Source organism: Cervus elaphus, chromosome 11 (genome assembly GCF_910594005.1).
Source record: "Cervus elaphus chromosome 11, mCerEla1.1, whole genome shotgun sequence".
Taxonomy (NCBI): Eukaryota; Metazoa; Chordata; class Mammalia; order Artiodactyla; family Cervidae; genus Cervus; species Cervus elaphus.
In genome coordinates, this window is record NC_057825.1 from 14,163,872 (window position 1) to 14,185,141 (window position 21,270).

The 21,270-nt window shown below is 53.8% G+C and overlaps 1 protein-coding gene across 3 annotated transcripts in view; it reads right to left on the minus strand.

The window, feature by feature from the left end:
* Nucleotides 1–21,270, minus strand: part of LOC122702944 (DAB2 interacting protein) — a 210,125-nt gene that overhangs the window by 180,755 nt on the left and 8,100 nt on the right. The window contains exon 1 of one of the 3 annotated variants that reach the window (XM_043916954.1): nt 3,367–3,994. The exons of 1 other annotated variant lie outside the window; for it this stretch is intronic. In XM_043916954.1, coding sequence (XP_043772889.1) covers nt 3,367–3,469 — 103 coding nt within the window. In that variant the 5' untranslated portion in view covers nt 3,470–3,994. Of the gene's footprint in view, nt 1–2,099; nt 2,308–3,366; nt 3,995–21,270 lie in introns of those variants that run through there. One more of the 3 variants, XM_043916959.1, reaches the window with a different exon arrangement.

The window sequence follows — 21,270 nt, forward strand, 5'->3', positions numbered from 1 at the left end:
TGGGCCCACAGGCAGCACAGGACAGAAGTAGCAGTGGAGGCACAGGTTCTAAAGGCAGATGCTGGCTTTGGGCTGTAGCCCAGCTCCTTACAGGTTGTGTGACCTTGGGTGGATCTCTTAACCTCTCTAATTGTGTTTCTTCATTTGCAAAATGAGCATAAGAAAAGAATCCACCTCATGGGGCTGTCTTATATGGAAATAGTACGTGTAAAATGCTCAGTACTGGGTCCAGCATATAACAAACACTCAATAAATGGTGTTATGATCATTGCCAGATTCAGTTCGGTGTGTTGAACGCCTCCGGGAAGGAACAGAATGCAGACACCAGGGGACCACAGTGAATAATTGAGCCAATAAGAGATGCCTGAAGGCTTGTACTAGAACCAGTGGGTAGAAGTAACAGGGACACAGACTTCTACTCCAAACAGGAAGAATTTCTGAACAGACTGGAGTTGCCCAATCATGAAACCAGCTGCCTGGTGGGCTGCCACTCAAGGAGTCCAGCAAAAAAGACTAGATGCTCACCAGGTGGAGATGCAGCTTGGAGAAAGCAGAATGGGGATGGAGCGGGTGGATGATCTTGAAGGTGACTTTGGCCAGATTCTGCACGTCAACCCCTCTCCCCACGTGCTGGTTAATTAGTGCATTTGCTTCCCTGATATTTACAGCCATTACCAAGCATTCAAGAGGGGTGGGAGGAGATCGTGATAGACAGAAGGCCTTATATCTTCCAAATAATTCATGACAAGGATGGGGATGGATGGGGCTGTCTTAAATCTGAGGCCTACAAACCCACTGAAATCATATGCTTTGGGGGGGTGGTATACGCATCTGTGTACTTTTCTCAAAAGGACTAGTTAAGAGCGTGTGAGAAAGCAGTCCACACTGACTTTTGAGAGAAGAGGAAACTGAGTCACAAAGGATCTGGGTCACTCTGGCAGCAAGAAGGCCCAAGTTCCAGGACGCAGACTGGCAATCCAAAGCTCTTGTCCTTTAAGTCAGATGCCTTCCATGCCTAACCTCACAAAAGCCTCACCATACCCTCCAGGAGTGGAAACTTTGAGCTCAGAGAGGTTAGGAAGCCGGCCCAAAGACACACAGTGGATGAATGGCCAGGCTGGGGTCTGAACCCAGGTTCTCTGGGCTCCAAAGCTTGTGTTTGGTATGTTTTTTTAACACTGAAGTGGACCATCTCAGGTCAAGAAAATAGAAAGGCATTTGGCTTTGACATTGAAAAGCAATAATGATGATCATTAAAAAGGATGACCCTCATAGATGACAAGCAACCTACCTAGTCATCCTCAGTCAAAATTAAATTCAAATCAAAATTAATTTCTCCCTTACATAGAAGAAGAGGGCAGGAGAGGAGAAGCTCAGTATCCATATGACTCAAGCCAGACAGCGTGACACCTGGAGAGAACGGACCATTCAGAAACCAGAAAAGCCCACAGTGATTCCCACCAGGCTGGGGACTGGATCCTAGATGGCTTTGGTCCCTGTTCCCACTCTGCTTGCTCAAGATGTTTTCTGGAGGGTGGTGTTCCAGGGCAGCCCAGGAAACAGAAAAGAAATCTCACTTCAATAACTCCGCCCCCCCCCCCCCGAAAACTGAGGAGTGGCTACTGGTTGAACAAAACAACACCCCAAACTTGGGTGCCCCGGGATGCCTGGCTCTGGGCAGAGAGAAGAGGCTGCCCAGTCATCAGTCTCCAGAGGGGAACTGAAGAAGGGCCGAGGTTTGGGGCGACCACTTGGAAGCGTTGGGGTTGGGAGGCTGCAGAAACCCGCCAGTCAACCCCCTCCAGCTGGGGTGCTTTTCTTGCAACACCCCTTGTTAACACCGCGCCGTACTCTCCCAGGGACCCAGCGGTCTAGGCAGGCGCACGAAAAGTTTATAAAGACCTTTGCACCACGCAAATGTCCTCGCGGCATAGGGGGCTGTAGCGTAGAAGAGGGGTAGGAAAAGCAAAGCCGCAGCCCACTCCTCAGTCAGGCACCACCACACTTCCTATCAGGGTCCCCGGATCCCTTCCAAGCCCCGATCCCTCTAGGCCCCCGGAAACCCCCCTCATACCGACTCGGGGGTGCCTAGCTCTTACCTCTACTCGCCGGCCTGGGCTCTGGGCTCCGCCATCCCAAAGGCACCGGAGCCCGAGCAGCGCAGAGTGGAGTCGCGAGGTGGCGAGGTCGCGGGGTCTTGGAGCCCAGGAAAGTTTCCGTAGCGTCCGCCAGGCCGAGAGGAGCGGAGCCGGCCAGGCAAGCGGCGGGCCCCGCGGTAGCGCGCTCCGGCCGGCCCCGCGCCTCCGCCTGCACCGCGGTGCTCTGACTCCCGGGCTCCCCCGGCCACTCGGCCGGCCCAGCCCCGCCAATCGCAGGCCCCGTCACCCGCAGCTCCGCCCGCCAGGCCTGGACCCAGCGGAGGCGGGGAGGGGAGGGGCGGGGGCGCACCTGTTTGGCTAATCTACCCCGCTACTACCACCCGCCCCCGGCCGGACTGGGCAGGGCCGATCCCCTCCGCTCTCCGCACAAGCCCCTTGTGCCCACTTTGGCCCGGGATCGAGGCCGGGCCACACGCCCCCTCCCATCCCACACCACCTTGCACCCGCGATCTGGGTCTGGCCACACCCCCTACTCCCCTCCCGGGGCTCAGGCTAGCCTGCGGAGGCCCTCTGTGTGGCCGGTGTTCACCGGAATTAATCCCAGCTTTAGCCCGAGCACCATGCGGATACCAGACTGAGGAGTGGGCTGCGACCCACCCCTCTTTTACTCTTCACCCTCCTCTCCCGCAAGGATCTTCGCGCCTGGGTTGACCCCTTAAACTCTGCTGTGCGCCTCCCTTCGATCTCCACCCGCAGTGGCCATGGACTGATGCTAGGTCCAGAGGTCCAGGAGAGGCGGGGTGGGGTCGGGGGTGGGGGGGGCGGAGGGGGTTGTGTCACAGGGAAGGGACGTCCAGCCCTCCCACCAACAAATTCTCAATCCCAGCAGAGTTGGGGCAAACATCTCCAGAATGTGCTTGCGATTCGTTTCAACAGGTTCCCCAACTTCTCTCGGGGTCACAGTCAAATTTAAAGCGGGACGGTTTTATTGTCCCATTTTCCAGATAGGAAGACTGAGGCCAAAGGGAGGGAAGAGCTTTTCGAACGTGGTGGCGAGACTGCGACTTTTTTCAAATCAAAGGTGAGTCTGCAGAGAGCGCCTGATTCTTCTCCCCAAGCCCTGCTCGGGTTCCCACGCCTGTTTTCGCAGTCCCCCCCGCCCCCAGCCCCTCTTCCCCCGCCGCGGATCCAGGTAGGGAAAGAGAAAGAGGCTCCAACAAGTGCCTGGGAAGAGCGAGGGGCGCGCCGGCAGCCGGCCCGGTCTTACCTCGGCAGCAAAGCGTGTCCTCGCAGAGGGCGCCGGCGGGAGGCCCCAGCAGCGGCAGGGAGGCCCAGGCGAGCGAGTGGGAGGCCGCGCCGCCGGCTCCCATCCCGGACGGCTTCGGCAGCTCCTCGGCCCGCGGGCCTTCCACCCTCCGCGGCACCTGTAGGGACAGCGCTGTGCCCCGGGGCCTCGGCCTCGGCTTCGGGGGTGGGACCTGGGCCAGGCCCCGGGGTGGGGACTCCTGGTGCGGGGCTCCCCGGGCTCCTGGGACTGTCGCGGCCGGGCTGCCGGCGAGCGCAGGTCGCGCTGGGCTGGGCGCTATTTTTAGCAAGAGCTGCTCTCCCAGTTGGACAGACAGAACCAGTTAATTCGACAGCTCAGGAAAGGCCTGCACCGGGAGCTCCCCGGAACGGCAGCCGCGGCTCGGCTGAAAGCTGATCCTTCGCATTCCTGCCTCGGGAGGCGGGAGGGCGGGAGGAAGCTTCTAATTCCTGGGAGAAGCCAGCGTCCTCTCCGAAGGCGGCTCCCGGTCCCAAGGGCACGCCCAGGGACAGGGCTCTCTACTAGATCGACTCCGAAACCCCGCCGGTCTTCCTTCCTGCAGACTCCAGGCCTCAGACTTCCCAGAAAATGCCCACCCTAGGTCTCACTCTCCCTACTGGTCTCCAGGACTGGGAAGAGCCTCCCGGAAGTGGGATTTCGCCGGGGCGCGCGCGCACACACACACACACACATACGCACATCCCTCAGGATCGACTTGCTGAGAGGAAGGAAAAGTGAAAATCCTGCCCCAGATGAGCTAAGCTGGAGGATCAGGTGGAGGTCTTCAGAGCCTGGGCAAAATGGGATGGATAGATGGACAGGGCGACTCCACAACCCTATAAGAACACCTTCTGGCTGTGTGACCTTGGCAGATCTTCACCTCTGTACCTCGGTTTCCTCTTCTACATAAGGGGAGCCCAAGAGATTGAGTGTGAGAAGGCCTTTGCCAACAAAAGCATGATATGGATGTTTATGTAATGAACGATGAGAGAGACATAAGGATGAATAAGAAATGGATCTGCTCCGGGGAAGCTACTAGCTCTTTGAATTCAAGGAGGTGCTAAGGGTCTAAAAAGGTACAACTAGACCATATGATATTAGCCCAGGGATAGATAAATAGTCCAATGGCTAGAACAGAGGCTACAAACACAGACACATGTAAAGAACTTCATCTGTGGCAGAGTGGTACTGCAAGCCACTTGGAAAGAGTGGACTTTTCTATAAACATTTTTTATGGAGCGATTGGACATCCATGTTGGAAGAAAATTAGATGGAATCCCTACCTCACACCATGCATAAAGCAAGATCAATTCCAGGTGGATTAAAAACTTAAATGCAAAAACTTTTTAGTAGGGAAAGATTTCTTAAAGATTCAAAAAGCACAAGCTATCAAGAAAAAGATACATTTAATTAAAGAGCATAACTTCTGTTTATCAAAAGAAGACATGTGAAACATGATAACTAGAGATCTACAAGTCGATTTTCTAAACAGACAAGAGAAAACTGAAACAAAAACATAAACAGGCAATTCTAAGAAGGAGAAACATTAATGTCTAATACCAAAGAGATTCAGCCTCACTCAATCAAGGAAATGCAAAACAGAACCACAGGAAGTGCCATTTCATACTGGTGAGACTGGCAAAAAGAGAAGGGGAGGACGGCAGAAAGTGTTGATGAAGATATTGTACAGCACAGACAACTCTGATACACTGCTGGTAGAGGGGAATGGGTACTACCTCTCTGGAGGACAATTTGACAATATCTAGAAATGATTCTTGAACCCCAGTGACCCAAAGACTTGGCTTCTGGGATAACTCTGGAGAACTTGCTCATTGCAACTGCATTATCCTAGTAAGGAATCTAAAACAGCCTCATCAGTGGACAAAATGCTTAAACAAATTGTAGACAGGGTAGTGAAAGTCTACTCTGCAGTGAAAATGACTAGAAATTCCTTTATGAATCATCATAAGTGGTGGAATAGGAAGCAAGCTGCAGAAGATCAAGTTGTGTAATTCACTCACGCAGAGTTCTAAAACATTAAAAACAAAATGATACTCTCTGTTGCTGGGAATGCATCCATGTGCTAAAAGTATAAGGAAATTCAGATGAATGACACAGAAACCATTCAGGAAGTGTTTACCTCTTGGGGACAAGGGAGATGTGAAGGATGACGGGAAAAGCCATCACCTCGATTGGTAAGATTTTATTTCTTGATCGAGTGAAGAGGAACATGTGTTTCCTCGACTTTTCAGAACATTTTCAAAGATACAGGGCAAGCATGATGATATAAAATATAAAATCCACTCCGGCTCTGAACTTCAGTTTCCTTATTTAAGTGACGTGGTCATCATGTCTGTGAGTGCTCAACACAAAGCCTAACTCACGGTGACATGCTCAGTAAAGCTTAAGAACACGAACAGCCTACCCCCCAGTCTCCACTGGGGCCCTTCACACCCTAGTTCCAGCCAGCTGAGACTCCTTCACTCAAGTATCACCATGCAATCAGGTCTCCCAAATCCCCAACCTCTGACATGCCTTCATAAACTGTTCACTGTTCCTGGAATGCCCAGTCCTCCCCCATCTCTGCTGGGGCAAGGTCTTTTTCTCCTATTACAATCCAGTTCTGGGCATTTCAGGACTCCCAGGCAGAGGGTTCCCATGCCATGCACGCACCCACCCCCCCCACCCACGCCCCCCCACTATCCTTGTTAATCACATTATGGATTGTTGCTCCCGTGTATGAATCCGTCTCCTTCAGCTGACTGTGAACTCCTCAGGGTTATTATCCCTGTCTAAGCGACCACTGCAGGCCTCCCACCCAGGCCCAGAAACATCTGTTGAATGTTACCAGGGGTAAGTGGATCCAGATACCCAGAAATAAAAGAGGTCGTGCTAAACTCTCAGAAGGAAAGCAATCCCAATATATAGATTGACTGCTTGGTCTTCATGGAGCTATTGTGACTTTTGGGGTCAGAGAGAGAGGGTTCACATCCAGGCTGAGCCATTTGCCAGTTGTCTGAGCAAGGGTAGGCTATTACATCCCTCTCAGCTCAGTTTCTGCACAACCAGGATAGGACTAGGGCTTATTGCAAGGGATTTTTGCAAAGATTCAGTGAGATGTTGTTTTTCACTTGCTCAGTCGTGTCCAACTCTTTGCAAGCCCAAGGACTGCAGCACGCCAGGCTCCGCTTTCCTCTATTGTCTCACCGAGTTTGCTCAAATTCATGTCCATTGAGTTGGTGATGCTATTTGACCATCTCATCCTCTGCTGCTCCCCCTTCTCCTCCTGCCCTCAATCTTTCCCAGCATCAGAGTCTTTTCCAATAAGTCGGCTCTTCGCATCAGGTGGCCGAAGTATTGGAGCTTCAGCTTCAGCATCAGTTCTTCCAGTGAATATTTGGGGTTGATTTCATTTAAAACTGACCGAGGTAATAGAGACCAAATGCATTGCCCCAGATTTGGAACAGGTAGTGATTATGGGAATATTGACCAAAAAGGAGATATTTGGAGGGTAGGGTGGAAGGGACCCAGTTTGGTTCCTAGGAAAGTGGGGAGCTGGTAAAAGAAATGCCTGGGTGATGTTCTCCAGTTCTGAACAAAAACATGCACCTGCAGGCTGACCCAGAAGATGGAAGAGTCAGACGTGTGCTCTGAGTCAATGCTTCGCGTGGTCCTTCCTCCCCTCTGTCCTACCTCAGGGTATGGGTCTGTGCAGCATTTCAGAACCACCCACCCCTCCCAGGCCCCCCACATCCACTCCGACCCCCTCCAATCTGTTTTCACACGTGGCCCAGGGATCCCAATCTGGACCTGTCTTTTCCTTGCCAGCTTCCATCTGTAGGGGCGACGGAGCCTGTAGCACCTTCCCCAGGGACGCGTCTAAGGCGATTTACCAAATGTGTCTTTACTCTGTATGCAAAACCCACATATGTCCACTTGTCGGGAGCTTCCATCAAGGCAAAGTACAGGCTGGCAGATTGCTTATAGTCCAGACACCGGAAGATGAGTTGGCCAGTGTTACATGTTGTATAAGCAAACAAGTATATGAAGTCAACAGGACTATGTGGTCACCGGAAAAAAGCAATGCTGTGCATTTCATGGGTTCAGATGAGATTTTCTGAACTAATAAGCTGATCCTTTTTGATCCAGATCACACTAGACAATATCATGTTATCCTGATGACATGGACATTAGCTGTTGTTGGCGCCTAGTCCCATGAAAATGGCCACATGCGGCAGGAATCCCATCTGGCTTAAGGTCTGGCATCCTGGTGCTTCTCAGGGAGGTCACTGATGACCTCCCTGATGGTGACTCCAAAGGACACCCGTCTATCTTGATCTCACCTGACCTCTTGGCCAGACTTCACCCTCTGGTCCCTTCCATCTCACCATCCTCTCCCAGCTTTTCTCCTAGCTCTTTGGTCACGTCTTCCTCTCCTTGGCTGCCTCACGTTACTAGGCTACAAAAGCTGCAGTTGGAAATTGTCTGCTTCCCTCTTATCCTTCCAGACTCTCTTTCATGGGCAATTTCAGCTGCATCCAGGCCCCTGGCTTCAACGCTGTCCTTGTGCTGGTGATTCCCAAATGGTTATTTCCAGGCTAGTCCAAATGCTGGCTGTCATCTCTTGCCTGAACTTCGGAAAGAATTGAACTGGTTCCCTTCCTCCACCTGGGCCCTCTCCCCATTGCCCTCTCCCCACAGGTCTGCCCTCTGAGGTTTTCAAAGCTCAGATCCAATCCTATCCACCACCATCCCACCCCTGCTTGGAAGCTTTCAGTGATTTCTTGATGCCTTCATGTGGCCTACCGGGCCCTGGGTGGTCCGGCCCTGCTCTCTCCTCCATCTCCCTCCTTGCTGTCTCCCCTCTCCCTCTCTGCCTTTAGCCCCCCAGTCAGCTTCCAGGTCCCCAAATATGTGATGTTCCTTCCCATTATGCACCTTTTACACACCCAAGGCTCCCCGCTCTGGACCACTTTCCTCTGTCCCCTCCCATCCTGGCCTCGGTTATTGCTTCTCATGGCAGCCTTGGTTCCCCAGCCCCAGGGAAGCCTTTTCAGGTTCTGCACGCTATACTTCCCTGGCACAAGTCACTGTCCTTCCTGGTAGTTATTGAAGTTGGTGACTGTACCTCCATTATGTGACCACTGGATGAATGTATCGCCCTCCCAGGGCTGGATGTCCCTGAGCACAGGGATCATACCTGGTTTTATTCATTATTGTATCCCTTCGTAGCTCAGCTGGTAAAGAATCTGCCTGCAGTGCAAGGCCTGGGTTCGATTCCTGGGTTGGAAAGATCCCTTGGAGAAGGGAAAGGCTACCCACTCCAGTATTCTGGCCTGGAGAATTCCGTGAACCGAATAGTCCATGGGGTCACAAAGAGTCGGACACGACTGAGCAAGCTTCACTCACTCCTCACCTCTAGCAAAGGCCTTGGCACATAGTAGATGCTCCATGAGTGTTTGTTGAATGAATGAGTGAACCCAAGTCTACTTGCACACCTCCGGCACTGGATTCTATTTATCATTGTTGAGAGCTGTTCACTGTCAGAAATTTCTACACCTCTTCACACTGACATGCACACAAGCGGGAGTACTTTGCCAGATGCTTTGTGTATTCACTCGATTGATTCTCACAGCCGCCTCTGAGGATGCTCAGAGAGTTTAAGCAACTGGCAGAACATCACACAGCATGGAAATACAATGCCTGTCCTTGCACTCATGTCTGTCTGGCTCCAAATCTCCATAGGCTTCCCTGATGGCTCAGTGGTAAAGAATCCACTTGCAATGCAGGAGACACAAGAGATGCAGGTTCGATCCCTGGGTCAGAGGATCTCCTGGAGGAGGAAATGGCAACCTGCTCTATTAGTCTTGCCCGATAGATCCCGTGGACAGAGAAGCCTGGCGGGCTACACCTCCAAAGGGTCGCATAGCAAACTGAGCACATATAACCTATAAGGCCACACCACCATTTTATACTCAAGCAAACTAACCGATGACAATTGCTTACTGGGGTGATGGGAACTCACTCAATGATGGACGTGAGATTCAAAACCGCAGAGACTGAGGTATCACTAGAATGAACACCCAGGTCCACAGGCACCCCCAGGGCAAGGATGACATGAATGGAGAGGGAGAGAGGGGAGCACAACAAAGCTCTGATCCAGTGTGTGCAGGGCCCTCAGGGTCACAGAAGATTAGTAGTAAAACGTGCGAACCTCGCTTCCAGCTCAGAGGTGTTTGCAAATCAAATACACAGAGAGAATGCAGCTGCAGTCAGACAGTGATTTACACTGAACAGGAGGAGCTCTGGTTCCCAGGACAAGCCTGTCTGGGGAGTGGGGTGGGTGCAGCCCCGCCTGAGTTTAATCAGCCCCCAATGCTTTGATTCTGCCTTTGATTCTGTCAGTTTCCTCACACCCACCCCTGCGGATCTCAGATTCCCTGAGTGCCAGAGTCCATGTCCCTGGGTCTCCCTCTGTGCCCGGCTCTGGGCTTGGTGCTGAGGGCACATATCAACAGAACAGTGGGCTGCTGTCATGTGCAGAGTAAGAGACAGGCAACAACACTGCCTGGGCCTGTGGAGCATCTCTGGGTGCTGAGCCCATGTGCTCATGACTGAGGCTGGTGAGTGACCGTGGGGGGCCTGATGCCAGCCTCACGGGCCAGAGGGGAGGCCATGGGAAAGTCTTCCAAGGAGATGACTTCTGAGAGTGTCTTAACGGAGCAGAGAGAGAAGTTAACCAGGTGGAGAGGAAACAGCTTCTGCCAAAGCATGGCCGTCTGAGCCAGCCTGGCCCAGCAAGAGAGGGGTTCTGATCAAGCAGCTTGCAGGGGGGTGGGAAATGGGGCGGGGGCAGGGCTGGGTCGGGGGCAGCCCTGAGCACCACCAAGCCCAGAAGCAGTGACTTCAGGCAGCTCCTGGGAGGTCTTAAGTAGGAGTTGTTCAGTTGCTCAGTTGTGTCCAACTCTTTGCAACCCCATGGACTACAGCATGCCAGGCTTCCCTGTCCTTCACCATCTCCTGGAGTTTGCTCAAAGTCACGTCCATTAAGTAGGGGAGGGACAGCCAATGCTTGAATTTTACAAAAATCCCTCCATCTGGGGGAAAAAACATAAATTTAAAGGGTGCAGCCTGGACGCTGCAAAAAGCATAGTCAGAGGAGGGTTGACTGGGAGTGAGGAACGGTGTAGATAGCTCTTCAGAGGGAAGACATGAGATTGGGTGACTGTAAAGAGAAACAGTTTGGGTTGGGCAGGGGTGGACACTATGATTTGCAACACATCCCCCCTTTGAGAAGAGAGGCCTCACTCCCCCAGGTGTGAGGAGGCTCCTGCAAGAGGGCCCTCTTTGGGGGTGGCCTCTGCTGAAATGAGCCACCACCCTGGAGGTGACGCCCCTTCCCAGGGTGCCCTTCCTTCCTGTCTAGTGGCCAGTCACCCCAGGTACATAAACTCCCAGCCCCTTGACACTACTCAGGACAGTTCTGGAGGGCCAGCCCCACTCCAGGGCCTTCCCAGCCCTCCACAGGGGGGCTGAGATCTGCTCTCAGACTATGTAGTCACTCAACTTCTCCCTCTCCTGCTCTGCCCAGGCCCTTCCACCAGCAGGCCCTGCTGGACCTCCTACACCCTAATATGTCTCAGAGCCTGCTGCCTAGGGAACCCGCCCTGTGCCTAGGAGAACTTGCTGTGTGTCCCGGCTGATGGGAATGACCCAGAAGAGACTGTGACTTTGAAGCTGCCAGTGAGAAAGGTGAGCCGTATTCTAGGCAGCGGAGTACGGGTCTCCGAGCAGGGTCTCAGGAGCGGAGGCCAACTCCTCCTGAGACAGAAGCAGAAATTGGAGGCAATTTGGGGTGGGGAGAGTGTCAGGATCTAGACAGAGTCCTGGCCTTCTTTTTTTTTTCTTGTGCAGTCAGAAGTAAGGCTGGCTGCTGAGAGGAAAGACAGATATTAGAATGATGACATAAGAAAGTAATGATAATAGTGTCTGATAAATGTTGCCACAGCAGTAATTGGGAACATGGGGCCTCAAAGGGTGCATAGGAGTTCGCCAGGCTGCGGGTCCAGTGGGGAAGTCATACCAGGAAGAAGAAACATCTGGTGCCCAGAACCCAGCTGGGGATAGGATTGCCAGATGAAATACAAAACAGTCAATTAAATGTGACTTTCAAATAAACAATGAATAATTTTTTAGTATGTGTCCTATGCTGTATTTGTGATATACTAAAAAGTTATCTGTTAATTTACCTCATCCCCTTCTGATGCCCTCCCTACCAGTGGCCCACGGAGGGGTCCCCCATGCTGTGGCCCAGGTACTTCTCAGAGTCCCCCTTATCCTGCCCTTGCTCAAACACCTGCCGTGGCTCCCCATTGTCCAACAATCAATTGGTCATTTGGGACCCTCTCTTGTCTGATCTTCAGTGACTCTCCCAACCCCATCTCCCAGCCTTGAACACACCCGCCCCCCACATTTAATCTCCCACCTCTGGGGTTTTTGATCAACTGTTTCTCTACCTATAGTTCCCTCCCCTGTGTACCATGTCCACACTTGCAGAAAGCCATCAGACCTCTCTAGGTGGAAGGAAGTGGTCATCTCCTCTGGCTATTAGCAGCAGCACCTCTGGTGAGTCATTGTTTGTCTCTGAGCTTCTGTTCCTTCGTCTCTAAAATGGGGACAATACTGCCTCTCTTAAGTGGCTAATGGGACAAGAGACTGTGTTCAGAAAACACCAGATACCAGAATGTTGGCATTCCCCATGCCGTGCCTAAATCAGTGCCAGGGCACAAATGCACGTGTGTGAATAGAATTAACAAAGTACCGAGCTTTCATCATTTAAATTGCTTCTTGGAATTATCATGCCCACCAGTGGAACTTAGACAAATTCAATTTCTCATATGAAGATGACCTGAAAAGAGACGGACAATGAAGCCACTGCCATCCTGACTGTGTAATGGCTTTCCTTTCCAATCGACAAGAGACCAAATCAGCTCCCCAGAAAGGACCAGTTTTGGAACCAAGCGTGGCTCCCAACCTCTCCAGCTTGGAGCATGTAATATCCGCCACACACACTTCTGTCTCCAGCCCTCCCAATCCCAGACCACAAAAGGTGATTTCTTATAGCCATTAGCATAATTACCCGACTGCGACGCTATGGAAAAGTGATTAGATGAGCCTGTGATTTTTGCACAGTTATTTGTCTCAAGTAAGTCACCTGAAGTTCATCTGCCATCAGGATTCATAGCTGCATTCTCTAATCGCAGGGAATTATTTTGCTAATAACAGAGGTACCTTGATCTAATTTAGTTTTAATGCCAGGAGGTGCCCTCCTAGAATAATCAGCTCCAGGGCAATTCCAATTTCCAGGTTTGTTACACATTCTGGAGAGAAGATTCGATTCAAGGAGGCTGAAGTTACTTCTTTATCACCCAAAGTCATCTAGGGGCGAAATGGAATCTACCTCGTCTGCTTGCAGAAAAATTCGGGGAGAGGCCCAGAGATAGGGAGCCAGAGAGAGGGAGGGGTAGGGGGCTCCCAGATAAGAGGAACCACTGGAAGACACCACCGGTGGGTGAGGACTGGGCTGAATTAGGACCACAGGGCATTCCCTGGGAGAACCCGAATTTTCCTTGCATTCATTCATTCATTATCTTATTTATTCTGGTATTCCATTTCTGGGATCGCTCCTCTGCAAGACCTCTGCTGTTACTTGAGCACAAATATTGATAGCAAACCCTTAGGCAGACCTATTCTTGGTGCTTTACACGTATTAACTCATTACATCCTGTGAGGCAGGCAGGTGCTACTCTTATTCCCATTTATGGATGAGAAAGCTGAGACATAGAGGCTACAAAATTTGCCCCAAGTAGCCCAGCTAGTAAAGGGCATAGGTGGGATGCAAACCTTAGACGGTGAACTTCCTCAAGTTCACAGATAAGGAAGAATCTGAGGCCCCCCCCCCAGGAATTGTTCAACGCCGACTCTATGCTCTCATTTACCCCTCACACCACAGAGGGGCAGGGGAGTGTTGTGAGCCCCACTTTGTTGAGGAAGAAACTGAGTCTCAAGAGAGGGTTGACTTGGCCAAGGTCAACACAGCGAGTAAGTGGAGGCGTTGGAGCTTGAACCTTGAGATTCCAATTCTTTACCCAGTGCTACTCTGGCTAAAACCGGAACTCTGTGCAGGGTCTTTGAACAGCTCCAGACGCAGGCTGGTATCATGTAGAATAAGTTCGCAGGAACGGGCCACCCAGCTCTGCTTCCCGCTTTGGAGAAGTTCCTCTTCCCCGTCCCCCACCTCTTGCCCCAGAAACCAAGTGTCCTTTGCTGTCATCCCACATTACCAAACAAAGCCTGCGTCCAGATTCCTGTTCATTCACTCATATGTTTATGCTTTCAGCAGAGGGCCCTGTGGTTCTGCGGTGGGAAGGGCCAGGAAATCGACATGGCCCTGTCATTGCACTCCTCTCTAAGCCCTCCCTGGTCTTATCTGCTCCAGAAGGAGGAGGATTCTTTCTAGACTGCCTGAACTACAGAACCTTCATTTCAAATGATAAAAAAATATCAGGTAAACCCCACGCTTTACTCCAGGTGAAAGCGAGCTGCTCTGGGCAGAGCCGTGTTAGGGCAACTGGGGTCTCTCCTGTTTGGCACCCTCTGGGCATCTTCTCAGACGCAGTTGGAAAACCACTGGCCTGGACAGAGTGTCTCAGCTCTGAGGTTATAACCAAGGAATCTGGGATCCGCTGATGGCTGGTGATACCCAAAATGCTGGGTGGGCCGCAGAATGCCCTCCTGAAAGCTCCCCACCCCCTGAACCCCTGTCCTGCCTGTTGGCAGCATCAAGGGACAAGTCAGAAAGGGGCCTGTCAGCAAAGCCAGGCTGTACCCAAGCCCCTGCCCCTCGGGGAAGCTTTCCAGGAGTCTCAGTGCAAAGAAATGTTCCCGGCTTCTCCCCGGAGGCCTGTGGGGTCAGTCTGTCCTGCCACATCGGCCAGAAGGACAGGCTACTCCTCTCTCACCCCAGCTCTGCCCATTTGTTTCCTGTCTTGCTTTTCTAAAAACATGTTAATTTTAATCCCTTCCCCACTCCCTCCTTCCTTCAACAAATGCTCACTAGTCACCAGCTTTCTGTTCTGGGTCTGAGGCTTCTGGGGGAATGGCCCAACTTCACACACAGAGTCAGCTGCACCCTGGAGTGACAGATGCCACCAGTGCCCTGAGGCAGTCAGTCGCTGGAGCTGGGAAGGCTTCCTGGAGGCTGTGATGACCAAAGGGGCGCCAATGCATGAATAGGAGTTACAGCAGCATGGAAGTCACTGCCGGTGCACAGGAGATGGGCATTCCAGGCTCAGAAGAGAGGTGGATTTGGGAGTCATGGGAGGTGGGGTGGATTGGTGTCCTGGAAGGGCGGACCAGAGGCTGTAGACTTGACCCCGAGGGTCACGGGGAGCCAGCAGAGCAATGAAACAGGCCAGATAGGGAGGCCAGACATGCATTATAGAAGCTTGTCTGGCTGCACATGGTTGACGGTGTGTGTACACACTTCCCTCCCCTTTGTCACCCTCCCACCCCCACCCTCCCTCACCACACTCCCTGCATCCTGGGCTCCCTCAGAGACAGAGCATGTGGACAGAATGGAGGCGAGGCTTTGGGCTGTTCGGCTCTGGCCTGGCCCCCGGGCCGGGAGGGCAGCCCTTGACCCCCTCACTCCCCTGGACCAAGGGTCAGGATGAGTTTCAATCCCATTTCTGCTGGCTGGGATGCTTTGATTTCAGGGCCTGTTTGTGAATAAGAACTCACGCAGGTCAGCTTCCCCTCCCCTACCCAGCACCTTCTACCCAGATCCCAGCTCAGGTAAGCCCCGGGCCCAGCCTAGCAGTCCCTCATGGCCTGATCACACCGAGATGGGAGAGGGGGAGGAGGTCTCTTCCCCTAACACAAGCTCTTTCTTTCCACCACTCAGCTGGAAACCCTCAGCCCTGCACTGACTTAGTGGAGGTTCTCCTGGCACTCCGGGAGCCCAGGTCGGGGGGAGGGAGAAGCGTGGAGGGGGCAGTGAGAGGCTGGTGACTGTGCTGGAGGACAGACAATTTCTGACGGCAGCTTTGGGCCCTGTCCCTCCCCTCCCTCGGCTCCTGCTTCCTCTGGGACTGTGCTGTGTCTGTGTTTAGTCACTTAGTTGTGTCCAGCTCTTTGTGAGCCCATGGACTGCAGCCCACCAGGTTCCTCTGTCCATGCGGATTCTCCAGGTGAGAATACAGGAGTGGGTTGCCATGCCCTCCTCCAGGGGATCTTCCCAACCCAGGGGTAGAACCCAGGTCTCCTGCATTGCAGGCAGATTCTTTACCAGCTGAGCCACAAGGGAAGCCCAAGAATACTGGAGTTGGTAGGCTATCCCTCCTCCAGGGGATCTTCCCCACCCAAGAATTGAACTGGGGTCTCCTGCATTGCAGGTGGATTATTCACCAGCTGAGTTACTAGAGCTTCCAGGACAATTGTTCTTAATTGGAGGTAATTTTGTCCCACAGGGAACATTTTGCAATGTCTGGAGACATTTCTGGTGGTCATGACATGGGCTGGGGGTTGGGGGCAGATATGCTATTGACGCCTGGCAGGTAGAGGCCAGGGATGCTGCTAAACACCCACCAGTGCACAGGTCGGTCCCCACGACAAAGAGTTCTCCGGCCCCACAGATCAACAGTGCCCAGGTATAGAAACCCTGCCTGAGGATACAGCCCCCCCACCCTGTGTCCTCAGCTGTGACTCAGCCTTCCAGCCAGTCACACCCCCAGGCTTAGGCTGGACGACTCCAGACCCTCATTTCCATCTCTGAACCCTTGCTCGGTCTGTTCCTGTTGCTGGATCGCCCTCCCTGCTGACCTCTACTTACCTAAATCTCATTTCTTTCCAGCCCCTCCCACCTGCCGGGACCCTAACTGCTGCGGACACCAGCCCCCTCACCCCTCCTCACCCCCTGCTGCCCCCTCCCAGCAGCCAGTTCTGACTCCCTCATCCCAATCCCTCCCTTCCCGGATTGGCAGCCACTGCCGGCTTTGGTCCTCAAACATCTATGCAAAGAGTGGGGGCTTCCCAGGTGGCGCTAGTGGTAAAGAACCTGCCTGCCAATGCAGGACATGTATGAGACCTGGGTTCAATCCCTGGGTCGGGAAGATCCCCTGGAGGAGGGCATGGCAACCCACTCCAGTATTCTGGCTTGGAGAAGCTCATGAACAGAGGAGTCTGGCCGGCTACAGTCCATGGGGTTGCAAAGGGTTGGAGATAACTGAAGCAACTTACTGAGCTCGCGCGCACGCACACACACACACACACACACACGCAATGAGCGGGCCAGGTGAATAGAGACCCCAGACCCCTTCCCTTCTGCCTCTTCCTGGCGCAGGACTAGGCAACTTGGGACTCAGTGCAGACTCTCAATGGGATGCCTAGTGCCTTCTGAGCCAGCAGGACCAGAGATCCAATCTTGCTCTGCCATTTCCTAGCAGTGTGACTAAGGGGCAAATTGTTAAACATCTCAAGGCCTCAGTTTCCCCCTCTGTAAGATGGGGGTAGGCTTTCCAGCAAAAGCTCTATGAGCTATGTACTCTCCCTCCCATCCCTTGTTCCCTGTCTGGATGCTTTAGGTTGAGGTTGAGGTTCCCACCAATCTGGCTAATCTCAGGTAGAGAACCATCTACTCTTGGGGCCACGAAGAACAGGATTAGATTGTCCTCTGACGTCTTCCTAGAAGTTGAGCTCACACTGGGCTGCTGAGGAGCTTGGGAAGGGAGACGTCGGAAGCCGGAGGTTTAGGAAACCAGAGGCTAAGTAGACCTGTTTAGGAAACCTGGGAGACCTGTTTAGGCGGCCCCGGGAGAGCTGCTGCCCTCTTGGTTCCCGGCCTTCTTGGCCTCTCTCTCCCCCTGGGGGCTCTTCCCAGCTTCTTAACCCCCTACTTCTCCTACTGGAAAAGGACTTCTTATTGTTCAGTCACTAAATCATGTCTGACTCTTGCGACCCCATGGACTATAGGCCACCAGGCTCCTCTGTCCATGGGATTTCCCAGGCAAGAATACTGAAGTGGGTTGCCATTTCCTTCTTCAGGGGATATTCCCGACCCAGGGATCGAACCAATGTCTCCTGCATGGCAGGCAGCTTCTTTACCCCTGAACTAGGCTTCTCCTGCTGGGGCTGTGACCTCCCGAGGTAGACAGTCACCCACACTCAGCTGGGCTGGCCCAGGGGAGGGCCCTGAGTGGAGCAGAGGTGTGGTTTGGGTTCTTAGAAATTCAAGGGAAACAGCACAACTGCATCCCTCCCATGCTAGAACCCATTCATGGCTCCCTGGGGTGCAGGATGAAACCAAGCCCCTGAGCCTGGACTCCTAACATCTCCAGGCTACTCCCCCACTCCTCTCATCTGGATTTGGGGGCCCAGCCTCACCGAATTGCTCAAAAGTCTCCACTGGACTCATCCCCAGCCTGCTCACTACCTCCTTCCACAGGCCAAGCCCTGGTTACCTTAAAGGAACCTCAGCCTCTCCCCTGCTGGCCTCCCCCGCCTGCCTGCCCTGGGACGTCACCGTAGCTTTGGGCCCCTGTCCTGAGCTCTTCCTTGAAGACAGAGACTCAGCCTTCTGCCTTCCTGGACCTCCAGAGCCTGACGGTGAGCTAGCCTAGAGGAAGTGCTCAGCTTGAATTAAGAGACGTAAATGTGGGCAGGGGCTTCCCAGGTGGCGCTAGTGGTGAAGAACCTGCCTGACAATGCAGGAGACTTAAGAGATGCAGTTTTGATCCCTGGGTCTGGGAGATCCCCCTGAAGGAGGAAATGGCAATCCAGTCCAGTATTCTTGCCTGCGGAATCGCATGGACAGAGAACCTGGCAGGCTACAGTCCATGGGGTTGCTAAAGAGTTGGACACGACTGCAGTGACTTAGCATGCACATACGCAAGCATGTGCAAAGAAAGAAGACCCCCAGGCTCCAGCGCCTTCCTCCCCCAGTTTCAGCGGCTGCCCCTTAGAACCACCCAGTTGGGGGTGGAGGAGCGGAGGAAGGCAGGGGAAAAGTTCAAATACTCCAATGCCCAGGCCTCGCTCTAGACTGAAAAAGTGAAAAAAGTGTAAGTGAAAGTCACTTAGTTGTCTGACTCTTTGCGAGCCCATGGACTGTAGCCTGTCAGGTTCCTCTGTCCATGGAACTCTGCAGGCGAGAATACTGGAGTGGGCAGCTGTTCCCTCCTCCAGGGGATCTTCCCAACGCAGGGATCAAACCCCTCTAGACTAATTGAGTCCAAATCCCTAGGGGTGAGGCTAGTGCAATGCCAACCCGGAGGGATTAGAACCCTCTGGATGACTGCAATCAGCCCATGTCTCCTCCCACTTCCTGGGGGCAAGAGGACACCCCGGGAGAGTGAGCTCCGATGCTCTTTAATACCTGCCATGTGTTGCATTGATCAGAGCAGCCCTTTATGGCTTATACGGGGTCATTCATTTAACAAATATAAACAAAACGTGCTGGGGCTCAGGGATAGGCTCACACCCGTGTGACAGGGAGCAGAGGAAGATGAGGGGTGCTGGGAGCACTTTGCAGAGAGTCCCCTGGTCTGGGGGTTGGGGACTGGAGGCAGAGGGTAAGGCAGGAGCCCCGGGGTGGGGCTGGCTATGGGGGTGGGGGTGGGGGCATGAACCAGGCCACAAGTGGGCAGGGGTGGCAGAAGATGGAGACCACAGATGTGAGGAAGGGGTGGGGGTTGTGGTGGGAAGAGGAGTCGTGGTTGGGCGTCTGGGTGGCTCGGCCACAGGAGGAAGAAGAGGAGCCTGAGCTGAAGACTGAGAAGGAAGGGGTGGGTGGGTGGAGGGGTGTGATGGTCACGTGCGTGCGGGTAGTGAAAGATTCAAACAGTCACAAACCCAATGATAACAGTAATAACTGCCAACGTCCACTGAGGGTTAACTCTGCCTGAAGGTTTCAAAGGACTGTTTTCTAAGTATTAACTGTGTACTCCTCCCTGTAACCTGTAGACAGGGCTGGCGTAATCAGCCCATCTCACAGACAGGGAAAACTGAAGCTGGGGGAAGTTATGCGATTTTCCTGAAGCTACATACTGCCTGGTAAGGGTCAGGGATCTGACTCAGACAGGCTGCCAGTCGAGCGACCCTGCCCTGAGCCACCCCCTCCAAGCACCTCCCACACCAGGGCCTCTCAGCCCAGAGGAGCAGTGAGCCAGCACCCGTGGAGGACATTCTGCATTCAGGGCTCCACTGGCGGCCTTGGTGGAGCAGTCTGGAGCAGGGAATGGTGCGGAGAACAGTGTGGGAGGTGAGGGAGCTGCCCTGAGGGAGCTGAGTAGGCTGGGGGCACTGAGGGGGTGAGATGTGAAGTTGGAGAAGGGGGCTGGTGGAGGGGCTGATCAGGGGATCCCCAGGCAGGCAGAGGGAGGGGGATGCAGACCCCAGAGCCATCTGTCCTCAACAGGGAACTGAGGGAAGGAGTCAGAGCTGAAGCACCAACATCAGTGGGCCTGGGAGGGGCCTGGGGAAGCTTCCAGAGCTGGAGCCTCACCCTAGAGTCTGTGCAACTGAATGAGGCCAGGTGGGGGTGGGGGTAGTATGCTCTGTGGTGGGGGAGGGGGCAGGGTTGAAGCAGGCAGGCCCAGCAGGAGACAGGCGCTGCCATGTGTCCAAGTCAGAGGCAGGGTTTGGGAGAAGAGCCCCAGAAGCTAGGGTATAGACACCCCGACTCAGTCCATCACAGAGCCGGCCAAAGGAAAAACTGAAGGGTCTCAGAGTAGGCACTCTTCTAGGTGCCTTGACTTCTAAGCCGTGGAGTTAATACAGCTGCTTGGTCAAGGACAGTCTCACCAGGACAGAAGGGTCTCTACTCTCCCTTCCCAGGCAGGTGTGGGGGAGGGGGTGGGGTACCAGCAGGAAAGCCAGGGATGGACCTGGGACAGCCCCGGAGGGCTCCTGGGTAAGACCCTGAATTTGGCAGCCTGGGCTTCAGGAGGCCAGCGTGCACGGAGCCCCCCTCCAGGCCTGTCCGGCCGCCTCCTGGTTCAGCCTCACGCTGGGGTCTGGGCTCCCTCCCTCTGCTGCCCTTGTTCTCCATGGCTCACATTCCACGTGAGCTAAGGCGGGGGAGGCCATTCATCTGAGATTTGGGTCAAGGGAGAGAGAGAGCCCAGGGCAGAGGTGGGGTGGGGGCTGGGGGTCTGGGGGACAGGCACCCCAGCCATTTCAGGAACTGTGTGCCCTGAGCTGGCTTTTCTGGAGCCCAGCACCCCCCTCATTCTGGTGCCGAGTCTGTGGCCCCCCAGAGTGGGTGTACGGGGCCCCCAGCCCCTCATAAGCTCCCTCACAGCCAGCCGAGAGGCAGGCGCTCCATCCTATTGGCGAGGTGCTCGTGTCCTCTACACGCCTTCCTGTGCGTGTGCACACACATGCACACGCACACACACGCGCACATGCACAGAGGCACGCTGGGATGTAGGTCACAGGCTGGAATGCCTCGGGCCCAGGGTTGCGAAGACCCAGCCATCCAGGCAGACACTTCCAGATTGGACAGAAATGTACCCTCCCCTCACTTGCCTCCCCCTGCTCGCCTGTGTCAATCTGACCCTCTGTTTGGTTTTCCCAGAATCTTGAACTGAGACTGCGGGAACCTGACTCCATCCAGGGGAGGGGGCGGGGCTCCTGGCCACACTGTCATTGTCTCTGTGTGTTGATCCTTAAGCAGGGGGGGCGGGGTGGGGGGCGGACGTACGTGGAGTCTACAAGAGACAGAGGGCTGTGGCCCCTCCTTGAAGACTTCCAAGACATAGCCTGTTAGGACTAGAGGGGGTAATGACCAGGAGGGGATAGTCAAGG